The sequence below is a fragment of the Streptopelia decaocto genome, assembly GCF_964273445.1.
Source record: "Streptopelia decaocto genome assembly, chromosome: 7".
In the NCBI taxonomy this organism is placed as follows: Eukaryota; Metazoa; Chordata; class Aves; order Columbiformes; family Columbidae; genus Streptopelia; species Streptopelia decaocto.
The window spans coordinates 57,144,774-57,158,418 of record NC_138661.1 but is presented as its reverse complement, the minus strand read 5'-3'; the positions used below and the strand labels follow the sequence as shown (position 1 = coordinate 57,158,418).

At 41.1% G+C, this 13,645-nt stretch overlaps 1 protein-coding gene across 2 annotated transcripts; it reads left to right on the top strand.

Moving 5' to 3' along the window:
• Positions 1-1,492: 1,492 nt before the first annotated feature.
• On the top strand, positions 1,493-13,513 carry TMEM9B (TMEM9 domain family member B). Of its 2 annotated transcripts, none has more exons than XM_082057489.1 (5): positions 1,493-1,644; positions 3,075-3,166; positions 7,400-7,508; positions 8,461-8,595; positions 12,347-13,513. In XM_082057489.1, exons 1-5 carry the CDS (start codon positions 1,561-1,563, stop codon positions 12,500-12,502), a joined length of 576 nt encoding a protein of 191 aa, XP_081913615.1. In that variant the 5' UTR covers positions 1,493-1,560; the 3' UTR covers positions 12,503-13,513. The 2 variants fall into 2 exon arrangements, with proteins under 2 accessions (XP_081913615.1, XP_081913616.1); XM_082057490.1 differs by lacking the exon at positions 1,493-1,644 and adding an exon at positions 1,948-1,969.
• Positions 13,514-13,645: the final 132 nt, after the last annotated feature.

Here is a 13,645-nt window from a genome sequence, read left to right as displayed (position 1 = left end):
AGGCTGCCCAGGGAAGTGGTGCAGTCACCATCCCTGGAGCTGTTTGAAAGACATGTAAACGAGGTTCTTAGGAATGTGGTTTAGCGACAGTGTTGGGTTAACGGTTGGACTCGATTATCTTGAGGGTCTTTTCCAACCAAAATGATTCTATGATACTATATATATATAAAAAATACACCTTATTCTCTATTTAAGACGCCGAAGACTTGCTTCATTTTTTTAATGATCTTAAAGGTCTTTTCCAGCTAAAATGATTCTATAGTATTCTATTCTAATGTGTCTACAAAATGTATCAAAATTTATATAAACTGCCCTTGTATGCTCAGGTATGGAAAAGCTGGATTACAGGCCACCCAAACGTCCCCATTACAGCGCCACTAATGATCAGCGAGCGAGCACCACGGGAAGGGCTCTGTATGGGAATATAGCGGAAGAATGGCGAGGAGGCTAGTTAAATGTAAATACGCTCAAGTGACTTGCAGGGCTGAACCGACCAGCGCCTGCGTCCCCGCTGGTGTCACCTCTGCCTGGGAGCTCAGGTGCGACTTCGGAGATCCCCCAGCAGAGAGACAGCTACAATAAAACTTGCTCTTTGCAATGCATTCGTGGCCTCTGGCTCTTCTTGCGACGTGCCTGTGTTGTAGTTGAGCTAACTTTTACTGTATCTAGTTGAGCTAACTTTTACTATATCCAGGGTTTTTCTGTGTTTGGTTTTGTGGATGGTGTCCAGGATGCTGTGTCCAAGGTTTTTGCTTTACTTTTTGCTTGATGCTGTGTCCAAGGTTTTCGCTTTACTTTGAAGTTTTTCGGGTTGTATCCAAGTAGATGTGCATTCAAGCATGATCTTATATAACCATACCCTATTCTTAAAATTGACATAGATTTATGACCTATTCTTTAAAAACAGGTAACTGAGAAACAGCTGCAAAACATGTGAATGTTACTTTAACAACTGATAAACATGCGAATGTTACTTAGTATCGCTTAGATAGACAGTTTGTGTTAGAATAGGTGTGGAATATGCTAATAGTTGTCAAGAATTGTAATGAATATGTATGTGACCAAATTGTATAAATGTAGTGAAGTTCAAATCAGTGGCTGAAGCCAGCTTTGGGTGTGAACCCCTGGTTTCCCAGCGCTAGAATAAAGCACCGCATATAACTACGCCCGTGGTTATGTGTCTTGATTGCTAACACCTGTGCTTGTGCACACAGGCTCCCCCGCTGACTGCCGTACGTTCCCCGGTATGTCACTGAGGGGACCAGCCCGGCGGGGATGACACCGCGGAAGGAGCCGCTGGAGCTGTGGGGACCGGCGGGTAACGGCCACACCGCGCCCTTTGGGGGCTCACAACCCCGGGACCCCGCACCGCGGCTGCTCGGCCGAGATGCCGGCGCTTCCCTCCCCCGCGGGGACGCGGGTCCCGCCTGGGGCGGCCGGCGTCACCCCGGAACCATCCGGCGACGCCGCGGCTCCCGACGGAGCCGTCATGGCGGCGGACGCGGGCTCACGTGAGGCGGCGGGAGGCGGGCACTGGCGGCGGTAGGCGGCGGGGCGGACATGGCGGCCCGGTGCGGGGCCTGGGCGCGTCTGTGCCCGCTGCTGGCGCTGGCTGCTCTGGCGGGGCTGGGCGCTGCGGCCAAGGTGAGCGGGGCGGCGGGGAACGGATCGCGGTGGTGCCTCCCGCCTCTCTTCCCGGTGCCGGGGCCCTTCGCTCCGGTTCAGGCGGCGGCCGGAGCCGGTGGGTTCGGCGGGCTCTGTCCGCGGGACCTGCCCGGCTCTTCTCCCGGGGCCTGCAATGGCCCTTCCCCGGGCACTCGGCTGTCGGTGCTTCCGACGTAATATTTGAGACCGTCACCTCAGTGTCTCTGTGACTCACGGAGCACCTGGTGTCTCTGCTGTTTTCAGAGTGCCCGCACCTCGGATTTTTCACCTTTATAATGATAATCAGCTATTCGACTTTTCTACGGTGAGCCCAGAAGTGACTCGGTATATAACGCAGTCGAGGTTTTCCAGCTGACCTACGCCTATTTTGTGTTATTGTGACCTGATTGTTCAGTATAGGTGTTGTTTACCAATAGCTCTTAAGACATTCCTTTCTAATGCAGTTAGAAATTGCCTTGAACATCTGATAAGCCAAGTTTATCCACTGTCTTGTTTTATTTGGTCAAATAAGTTTTTCTGATTTGTGTTTGAAAATGCTTTTATCTATAACCCCTTGCAGACCATCTCTAGGCTCTCCATGGGGTTTTTGTTCTTGTGCTGTTGGGAAAAGAAGAAATTATCCTATTTAAATATACACAACGTGGTCTTTCTTTTTTTTTCCCCTGAAATTCTGTCGTTCCCAGTAGTGATCTGTTAACTTATGATGCAACTTCTTTCTTAATGTCCAAAACAGGCAGTTAATTTTCCTTACTGCTTTTTGCAGTGCCTGTTGTTGCTTGTGCAAATTTTAATTTGTTTCTCTAAAACTTGCTTTTACAAGTCTCTATCGTTTTTCACATTTGCTTTACCTTCATTTGGAATTACAGTTTTGTACTTTTTTTCTCTCTGCTGCACAATATCCTGCTGCCTTTTAAGAGGAGAGCACCATAGGTTGTACTAGTCCCCTTACTAGTTTTCCTTATAGAGCTGTTTCTGCTGTGGTCAGGGAGGACAGAATTACCCACAGAGGTTTCTTTGCCAGCTTCCATTTGGGGTTGATATTCTTTTATTAGTTTTAAGCTTATTGCTATGTCTGTGTTATACAGCTGCCCTCATGAATTGAATAGTTGAATATACCAACATCAGTAACTTCTGAATGTGTGTTATTTCTTAAAAAGAAGAGTGAGCTTAAACTCTTGATTTTTCTTGTGAAGAACATGTTTGCTATCTAAAATAATAGTGTTACTTGACAAATTGTTCTGCTTGCGTAGTAATTTTGAGGACTTGCTTGTAAACTTGAAGGAAATCCTGAGTAACACTGTTCAAAGATACTTGATAGTAGTTTGTGTTAAGCATTTCATGTATTACACAAAGCATGCTTTCTGTATCCGGCTATGGTTACTGATGATAATTTGTTGTTTACTTTACAGAATTCTGAGGATGTCCGATGTAAATGCATCTGTCCTCCTTACAAAGACCATTTGGGCCAGATTTACAACAAAAATATTTCACAGAAAGACTGGTGAGTGTGTGTGGCATCAAGAACTGTAATGTTTTACTGGTTAAGAACTTGCTTCATAGTGATTCTATGTGAGTCTGCTATGGTGCTGCCAGGAGAAATTACATCTCTTGCATAACTTACTGGAACTTTTATTTTAAAAGTACTTCTGAATTCAGCTCTAGCAATCAATAAGGCTTGAAATCCAATGTTTTTTTCCCGTGTTTTTGGTTTGCTGGCTTGCATGTTTGTTTATTTATTTAGACTTGGAAGTAGTAGAAGGGAAGGGGATGTTGTAATTTGAATTCAGTGATTTGAAATGGCATAAAGGCAAGGGAGCACAGCCATGGAACTAGGACTTGGGAGTGTTGTCTCCTCTTTCTCTACTCTTGGAACCCATCCTATCAATTAGAGACTTTTGTTTCTGGAGATTTCTATTCCTCAGAGTTGCAGCCGGAGAGTGCAGTTATATGAGATGGCCTCATATGTAACACCAGATTTTCTCCAAGGGAGAGAAGCCTTGTTTCTCTGTGCCTCGGCAGTGTGCTCTAATATATTATTTAGACCAGCTATTGCATTTGTCGGGCTCCTCTCCAAGCTGAGGACTCATGTGAATGGCCAGGGATGAGGGTTTGGGGAAGAAAAGGAGATTACAGTGATTTGTTACATTGGGATAGCTACCTTGTGTAATTTCACCTTGAGTGTTATTGTCTATGTGAATCATACAAGTAAAACATGGTGGTTTAGAGTTGTGTTGATGTTGTAAGTGCTTTGGGATTCTTGGATCAACTTATGAAAACATACTTCTTACGTATTGACTCTTCAGTTACAGAAAAAAATTATAAAAGACTTTTCAGTCTGACAAGTAGCAGCAGGTTGCCATCTTGATTATGAAAATTTTGTGATCCTGAGTAGGTCCACCACAATAATTACAGGAATGAAATTAGTGATACAGCTACCTGTACAGTTGTATCCTGACTTAGTAAAGTACTTATAAGAGAATTGTGAGAAACAACACTGTAAACTTCAGTCTAAACTAATGAACATAAAATGTACTGTCCAATCGAATTTTTGTTCTACATGATTAACTTAACAGCATTAGTCCTGCTATGACAAATTAAGTGCCAGTGATGAAACATACTGGGAGAATTCCAGCTGCAGCAAGTATTTCAGAGTAGCAGTGTTACTGGTTTTATTGTTCATTACCGCTAATCGCAAATGAAAATGGATTTTTTCAGTGGGTATTGCTTAGTTTGTGCCTTGCTAGCAGAAAACACCCTGTTTTCCTTTAAATAAATATTGGTACTTGTTGAAGGAAAAATGAACTTTGAAGGCCTGACTAATTTTATGGCTACAGATACTGATGCACATAGAATCTCAAAAAATCTGTTTTTCTATCTTAAATCTCATTTTGTTGAGATAATTTCTTAAGTAGCCATCTGGGAATGTTTTATGGCTTTGATGTGTTTGAGATGTCTTCCTGCCACCTCTGAAAGGCTTCACTGCTAGTTCACACGCAATAAATTAAACAAATTTAGTGCTGTAGTTTGGCATCTGCATCAGCACAAGTGACTTGTTATTGAATAAAACAGAGTGATGTATACCATCCTTTAGGTATTTAGATCAGTCACTTGTGTGACAAGAGCCAGATCAGTTTTTAGTGTCTTTATGAATGATGTACAGTATAATGACCACTTACTGCTGGCTTGTCCAGACATAAAATGAAAATTTAATTTTTAATGTTGAACCAGTAATGTGCGTCATGATGCTCTTATTTAGGTGTTTCAGTTCTTTGACTTGGAGTAGTCTGTTTTCCCAGCTTCAGACTGGCAAGTGGCACATTAGGTGAACATCAGGATGTCTTGGGGTGCACCAAGCACAGCACTGCCCCCCGGGCAAGGGAGGTGATTGTCCTGTTCTACTCTGCACTGGTGCGGCCTCACCTGGAGCACTGTGTGCGGTTCTGGGAGCCACCGGATAAAAAGGATATAAAGCTACTGGAGAGTGTCCAGAAGACGGCCATGAAGTTGGCGAGGGGTTTGGAAGGGAAGCTGTATGAGGAGCAGCTAAAATCACTGTGTTTATTCAGCCTGGAGAAGAGGAGACTGAGGGGAGACCTCATCGCGGCTACAGCTTCCTCACGAGGGGAGGACGAGGGGCAGGCGCTGATCTCTTTTCTCTGGCAACCAATGACGGAAGCCGAGGGAATGGCAGGAAGATGTGCCAGGGGAGGTTTAGGTTGGACATTAGGAAAAGGTTCTTCACCCAGAGGGTGCTGGAGCACTGGAACACGCTCCCCGGGGAGGTGTCACAGCTCCAAGCCTGACTGTTCAAGAAGAGACCGGACAACGCTCTCAGACACATGATGTGAACTGTGGGATTGTCATGTACAGGGGCAGGAATTGGACTTGATGATCCTTGTGGGTCCCTTCTAACTTCGGACATTCTATGATTCTGTGAAACCAACACAAGTGTTCACCCTTCTAGGCTTGGACTAGAAATTATTGAAGGCAATCCTGGCCTGATGAACAGCGTGCTAGGCAGGTGTAGTGGTGCCGAAGCACCTGCAGGGTTAAATAACCCACTTGGAAAGTGTTGGTGTTTGTATTTCGTGCTTTGAAAGTATTGGTGTTTCATGTGCAGAGGCTGACTGCAGTGGCAGTCGTGGAGGTGCAGGGAGAGAAGAAGGAAGGAAGGACACCCTGTCTGCAGGTTGAATGAACTGGAAATCTGTGCAGAAGCTGCCCTTCCGACCAGCCTGACTTCCCGCGGGAGGGCTGCTGCCTTGGTGCTGCTACTGTGGGTGCAAGGGAGAAAGTGCTGGTATAGAGGCAGTTGGGTGCGAATGTCGTTTAAAAAAGAACCAGCCTTTTCTACATTTTACTCTAAAATTGCTGTGGAATTGCAGTCCAAGGAAATACATAATCAAAATTCTAACGTTCTGATAGATTTTACACTTCATAGCAACTTGAAATACTGAACTGGAGGAAAAAAAATTGATATTAATATTTTATATATTGACAGTAACAGACTTACTACTGTACTTAAACTACATACTCATGCAGCATATTGATGTAAGCTTTCAATCACATGAACAGAAATTGCACAGATGATAACTTGCATGTATTTTTGATTTTGTCACTTGAATGCTGCACTCACCCACAGAGGAGAATGTAATTCTACTTTCAAATAAATAGGAAAAATAAGCCCTCCACTCCCCTCCAGAGGATGTGACTTGACACTCTGTTTTAGTTATGAAGAAGGAACACAAAAAAAACAGAAGAGATGAGTTAGTGTCTGGCCAAGTGTTTGCAGCATTGTAATCTATCCCAGCAGAGTGGTGAATCCTATGCTGCTGTTGTCACATCAGGTGTCTTATTTAATTACCTGCTTCTGGCTGTACTAACATTGAAATAACCAGGATAAATGTGAAACATCATTTTTGTTCCATCGATGCTTTGCAGAGACCCTTGTATGTGAACTCTGAAAAAACAACCTGAGTCAATAAAAAGACCAAAATTACATAATGTATTGGTGGAAGCGGATGCCTCATGGCAGCTGGATTTTAGTGCTGTGGCATACAGTGCCCATGAGATTGTCAGCCATGCTTTTTGGCATGGGACTTGACTTACCTTTTGTAATCTTAAGTCAAATTATGCTTTCACATCCGGGTCCGGTACTGAAAGCTGAATGCTATTTATTCACTATTTTGTTGCTTAGAGAAACAACCCATCTGACTTTTTTTTTTTCCTTTTTTTTTTTTTTTTTTCTTTAATGCCTGTAATTTGTGATGGCAAGCAAAAAGAACTTCTGTTCTTAAACACCAAAGAGAGGTTAATCTTCCTTCAGATGGTGGAAGGGTAGAATAAGGCTCTTTTGAATATGGTGAAGAAAGAAGCGTGTAGCTGGAACTTACTTTGATCTATGATGTCAGTGTCAAATGATGTATTTGTGCTCAGATTCAGGTCCTTGGACTTGATTTTTTTAACAGCTTTAATACTTTCTCTGAAAAATGAAAACATTGTATTGAGTTAGAAAGCTCTTAAAACTTGTTTAACAGCTTGCCAATAGCTGAATTTATTGTTTAAGTAAAATAATTGTGGAGTAGTGATTTATTTATTTTGATCTTGGATACCTGTAATGTAGAACAGCTGAACTTACACACAGGTGACTTCTCAGCTCCTGCAGCTGGGGTCTGCCTGTGTAGTGGAACAAAACCAGCTCAAAACTGACCGAGCAGTTTCTGTTTTCCTTCAGTGATTGTCTTCATGTGGTTGAGCCTATGCCTGTCCCTGGACCTGATGTAGAAGCTTACTGTTTACGTTGTGAATGCAAATATGAAGAGAGAAGCTCTGTCACAATTAAGGTAAACAATGTCATTCTGTTGGCATATGTTAAATGCTTCAACTCATTAATCAGTGTGTTTTGTCTTTTGGAGAAATATTCATTTTAAAGGGAAGGATTTTCTAAAGCAGCCTAATATTTAACTTTTTTGTGGTAGTTGCTCAGAATTTCTCTTGAGTAGTAACAATAGCATTGAGCTATAACTGAAGGAGTAGGCTTGAGATCCTTTATTGAAGATCTCCACTTTCGAGATAAAGCTTTACATCTTAGTGATATTCTGAGTGTTCTAGGGCATTTTGTCAAGCTTTGGACTTTGTTTTCATTATTATTTTACTGGGCCACTCATTATTCATCTGTCTTGCTTTTTATGTTGGCAAGTTAAAAAGAGCAAAATCATATATGTTTGTTCTAACAGGTCATTTCTTTATTCTTCACATTCTTATCCTTTTGGAGCCATTGAGCCCTAGGCTGGGATGAATAGATTGTACAGTGCATCTTCTTTATCTTCTACAGTTTCCTTTTTTTTTGGTCTTTTAGAAGTTTGGTATTTCTTTTTGCCTTCCCATTTTTCTTAGTGGCTGTTTGAATGCAGTTCTGTGCTAGAGAATGGAGACCATGCAGGAACCCCCAAATTTTTCACTGCAGTTTAACAGCCAAACTGAACAGTTGTCTTGAGTGAGGTGAGATTTATATCACCGTGTTGTTTTAAGAGTGTTAGCATAGGGTTTTTAGCAAGACCTCACTAAGATAAACTGTTTCAAGCTAACAGCTGTCTGCCCAAAACCCTTTTAATACCATGTTGTAGTTCAGGGGTTTTTCTCTGTTCGTAGGTTTTAAGTCATATAGTGACATTACCAAAGATTGACAGGCTCATCACAGGCTTTGCATGTACTTTTCTTTTGGTCCTTGCTGCCCGCTGAGAGATTGTGGGGCAATGTCACAATTCTGGCATAAACTTTGTTTGCATTTTGTAGGTTACAATCATCATATACCTGTCTATTTTGGGCCTGCTTCTTCTGTACATGGTATACCTTACACTGGCAGAACCCATACTGAAGAGACGTCTCTTTGGACATTCACAGCTCATACAAAGCGATGAAGACATTGGGGTGAGTTCACCATAGTGTTTGTGTACTTCCGTTAACGTAAAGATTGGGATGGTTAGCTGTTAAATAACTCTTTGGGATGAGCAGTGTTTTTGCCAGGCAGTGTAAATGCTTTTCCTGAAGGGAGATAAAGAAAGCTGCAAGATGACTTCTGTGAAGCCACTCTCCCATTTTTTCACTGGGCTAGAAAGCAGTAAGATGAGGACTACTTCAGTTATCCCAGCTCTAGGCACAGATTATTTTCTTGGAGAAGGAACAGAGTAGGAATGGAGGTAAGCATACACAGGAGGTACAACTTCTTAAGTGTTGGTCAGTCTTGCTACTGATCACATTTACACAGGTTGCTCACTGCTTGTATTTCTATAAGAAGAAAAAGGGGTTGCATCTTCTGTTGTTTCTGTTTGAATTTATTGGTGCTAAAAATTAAAAAAATAATTATTTTATTGAAGTAAAACAGTGATTGATGCTGAAATAGTTTCTTAGTATTACAGCTAGGATCCAGAATGGATAGTATATTCCAACAGATCAGAACAGCCTTTTTTGGGAAGGAGAGGGGAGTAGTCCATCAGTGACTCGACTTCCTATAATTACTGGCCTTCCCAATCTCCAGCACAGTGTTTTTGACTTCTGATAAATAAGGAACAAGATAGTCTTCAGTGTCATTACAGGAAGGGAATGTAAGACGTTACAAAACCTTGCACTAGCAGGAGTGAGTCACTTTAGTACCTGGTCGGTGTGGATAAGGAATTCTGGTCGGTGGGAGCAGGTCATCTGTGTGTTGAAGGGGGACTTAGAATAGCATAAAGATATGGAATATGGCTCTGCATTTGATAAATCTGCGTGTGTGTGAACCTGATGAATCTGCATGCCTGGGAGAAATATCGCCATAATGAGAGGAAAGCTTTCTAAAGTGGCAGCTGGATTGGCGGTAAAATATCAATGTTGAGCCACACAGACTGATAAAAGAATTTTTGAGTTTCTCTATTGAGCCGTCAAGCAGGACTGCTTTTACTTCAGGTATGGCATAACTTCAGGAAGAACTTCTGAAACCAAACCCAGAGTGTGCAATGGGAAGATTGCCGTCTGCTTAACCTAAGCCTTTCAGCAGACATGAGTGCTTTATTGCTGCTGGAGTAAACGGGACCTAGTGAAAAAAAAGTACAATATTTATTAGTGTCTTACAATAGAATAATTAAGAATATTTTAATCATTCCTTCCTGTAAATAGGAAGTTAATAGTAAAAGATAAATAAGTTTCTTCTTGACGAAACAAAATTATGATGGCAACGCTTTTAAAAATATTTAAAAGCCCTGTGGTTCTGACAGCCTGTCGCTTCAGTGGTTTCATAGATCTGGAGGTTTCGAACCCAGTAAATGCTCATAACTCTGTTATGCTCAGTACCTGTGAATTTTAGTGTGAGTTGCACTCAGCTTTTCCAGGTTGTTTTTGGCATGACAACTGTCATTGCTATTAAACTGAGGAAAAGCGTATTCTTTAATTCTACTGTTTTTTCAACAGTGGCCACATCAGCTATCCTGACTTAAAAAGGTGTTTCTGTTCTGTGGGGGGAGGATATTAAGTATTCAAAATCAAGCATTTTCCTGGATAAGAGTTCTTATCAGCTGTGCCGTCTTTATTTACCTGAACCTCACAGCAAAGCTGCATTAATGTTGCCCGAGTTTGGGCTACCATTGTCTGGGATGAAGGTTCTTCAGACAGAGGTGTATGATTGCTTTTGTGTCCCACTGTTTCTGCACTTCCTTGTGTATTACATGGAAGCACATTCCAAATGATTTTGTGTTGAAATCTTAGTATTTTCCCAGTCACTTATTGGGAGGGTTTTTTGGAAAGAAGGGATTTGAATGCATTCTTACAGTAAATTGGGCAGATCCCTGCCTGAAATAAATGAGTGTGTGCTCTATGCGATACCTCAGACAATTTAATTTTATTTTATACCTTAGGTAAATTATAGTAATACTTCAAAATCTGTGTTAAAATATTCTGACTGTAAGCAGAAGTTAAGTAAGTCCCGTGGCAGAGCTCAGGTTAACTGCCGAATGAATTTCCTTGAGCTCTGATCCATCTTGATGCATTTCATGTTTTGCTGTAACTGTTACTATGACTCTTAGGTGTGCTTGTGGAGTCACTAGTGCTTAAACCTATGGTTGTGCTTGGAACAAAAAGCACTCAGGTCCTTGTGTAGTTCATGCTGCTTCTTTCCTATTTATCCTACTGTGACAGTGAATATCAAATAATTTAAGGTCCCTCATGGCTTATCCCCATCCTTGCCTTCCCTCTTGCAAATTCTTGAGGTATTGATCCTTGTCACACTTGGGAAATACCACATGTATCGATTTTGTGGAAGAATTTCAAGCCAGTGTGTTTATTCTTTCTCGTTGCCCATTGGTGGCAGTGACAACTGATGAATGTAAGCCACTTCATGGACCTCTTTCCTCTTAAATTATTTTTCGCCTTCTCGTTTACATAGAAATTGATGTTAGCTAGCCTTTGGGCTGAGATTGTTGTTTATCAGGAAAGTCAGTGCCATCTAGCATGTTCTGTGCTCTCCCTTGCACTCTCTATTCTATGGTAGAAATGTGTTGCTATTGTGATTTTTTGTTTCCCTGCAGATGAAGGGGTTTGTCACCTGTTAAATTTCCATTCTAGGTATATCCAGCTGCATAGTTTTTTATGGTGGGATCATAGCTCTTTGGGTCAGGGATTGTCTCTTGTTCTCTGTGAGTGTATTTCTTAGCTCAGTGAGTCTCGTGTGGCTGTGGGACTTGTAGGCATCACTTCAATGGGAATCATTGATAATAATTCTGTGCTACGAAGAATTATGATTGAGCGACTCTACACAGTCATGTTACAAAATAAAATATCCATTCATGTCAATGCCTTCAACAGTGTTCTGGGGAAAAAAATAGGGAGTATGAAGTGTAGACACTTCATACATTTAATATAGGATATAATTATGTTCGTTTTCATTATGCATTTTATATGTGATGCTTTTTGACACAGCTTTAGCAACATGGCTTTGTCCAAACCAGTTTGATAGCCAAATAAGAAGTTCAGTTCCAACTTTTACTGTTTTTAACTTGATTCTGTTTACTAGAAGAAAAGAAAGCTTTGCAGGAGCTGTCAGAAAATAGAGTAAATATTAAACAAGCACTGGGTTGTTGTTGAGCTCTGTCACTTAAACAGCTGTATTGACACTTTACTTTTAGAGAGCTCAGTACAATAGGTTTAGTTTGGTAAACATCAGAGTGTGTTGGTTTTATATAGAGGCTGTGTGTGAACATCCTGAACTGCCTGATGGTAAATGGCTTTGAGCTGGCAGATAACTGACTCTTGAATTCAGTTTTGAAGTGAAGTGCGTTCATGACAATAACAGGAGCCTGCCAGCGCCTGGGTCTGTTCCAGGCCTCTGTCCCACCAGCTGCTGATGGATGCAAGACTGCGCTGCTGGTCTGGCAGCTCCCTGTGAGATCTCTGGGCAGCAGGGAATTGTTTGACAGTGTGATGAAGTTTGGTCTATTTGGGAAACCTGTGGAAGTTACCTTGAATGAGAAATCAAAGTACAGTTCTAAATACTTAAAAAGCTTGCTTGGTCATTATTACTAACCAGCTCATTGAAACAACTTGTTTATCTTAAAAACAAAACCCCATCTTTTGGAATGTAAAAACAGAAAAAGACTAATGTAATTGTTCAGCGGAATTGTTGAGATCTGACTACTGATTTTTGCCATTCCAGGATCACCAGCCTTTTGCAAATGCTCATGATGTGCTGGCTCGTTCTCGGAGCCGCGCCAACGTACTGAACAAAGTGGAGTACGCCCAGCAGCGTTGGAAGTTACAGGTCCAAGAGCAACGCAAGTCTGTCTTTGACCGTCACGTTGTGCTGAGTTAATTGTGTCTCAGCAAAATAACTCCAGGGAAGTGAAGTGGACTAATTGAAAGAGCTGACTTAGGTCTTCCTGATCCTGCCAATTCAGAAGGGGTTTCTTAAATGGTTTGTTATTCATTTACAAAAAAAAAAAGTAAAGTATTTGAACTTTGAAGGAATGTACTGGAACAGAAGCAATTTAAAAAACTTAGTTAACCAAAAGCTTAAATCTTTACATTTTCAAGTGGCTTTTGCTAATAAAACTGAAAAGAAAACAAACCCAAAGGTATCTTGGGTTGCCACTGTGGTACCTTATTTACATTTGCGACTTTATGGTGGTTTTTAACTATATATTTTTCTCTAGTATTTATGTGGTTAAAAAGTACCTGGGAACACAGTAATTACTTGCAACTCACTAATCACTTTATGTAAACACCTTTTGTAAATATACTTGGATTTTCTTCTAACTGATGCTAGGTACTGGAAATCTAAATCTTACAGTGTAGTTTTCTTACTGGAGAATGAAATCCTGATTGCCTGTATTCATCATTTGGTTTCTTGCACTCGTACTTTCAAGATGCTTGTATGTCAAGTGATGTTTTCAGATTTAAGGCAAAACTTAAATGGACACTGACTCTTTGAGCTGATACTTGAAGTACTGTGACGTAGATAAACACAAATGCAGTGCATACCAAGACAGTGTTGGAATTTTGTTCTATTTTGCTTTAATAGCTTAATATATTGTATGTGAATATCTCTTTAAATAAATCTTCACCCTCTCTTTCCATGGGTAAAGTCTCAGGATTTAGTGTATGATGACATATTTATTATAAAAATCTTTCTGCAGTTGTCTGGATTGATGGTATAAGGCACATACTGTATCTAGCACCTGTCATCTTGGGAGTTAGGTGTGTTTTTTTTATCTGTGATTCTGTACTCATCTCTTTGAAGAGGTCTGCAGTTGCTAGATGACTAACTTTCGTATATCCCCTTTCAAATGTAACAATTAAGGATAAAACTGCTTTTTGAAAAACAGATGTGCATTATTTGTATGTCATTTTTCTCCCTCATCACGCTGCATGCAAACTCCGTCTATAAAAGCACTTCTCTGAAAATGCTTCAGAGTAGAAACATGCACTTGTTTAGTGCCTAGATAAAAGAAAGGCT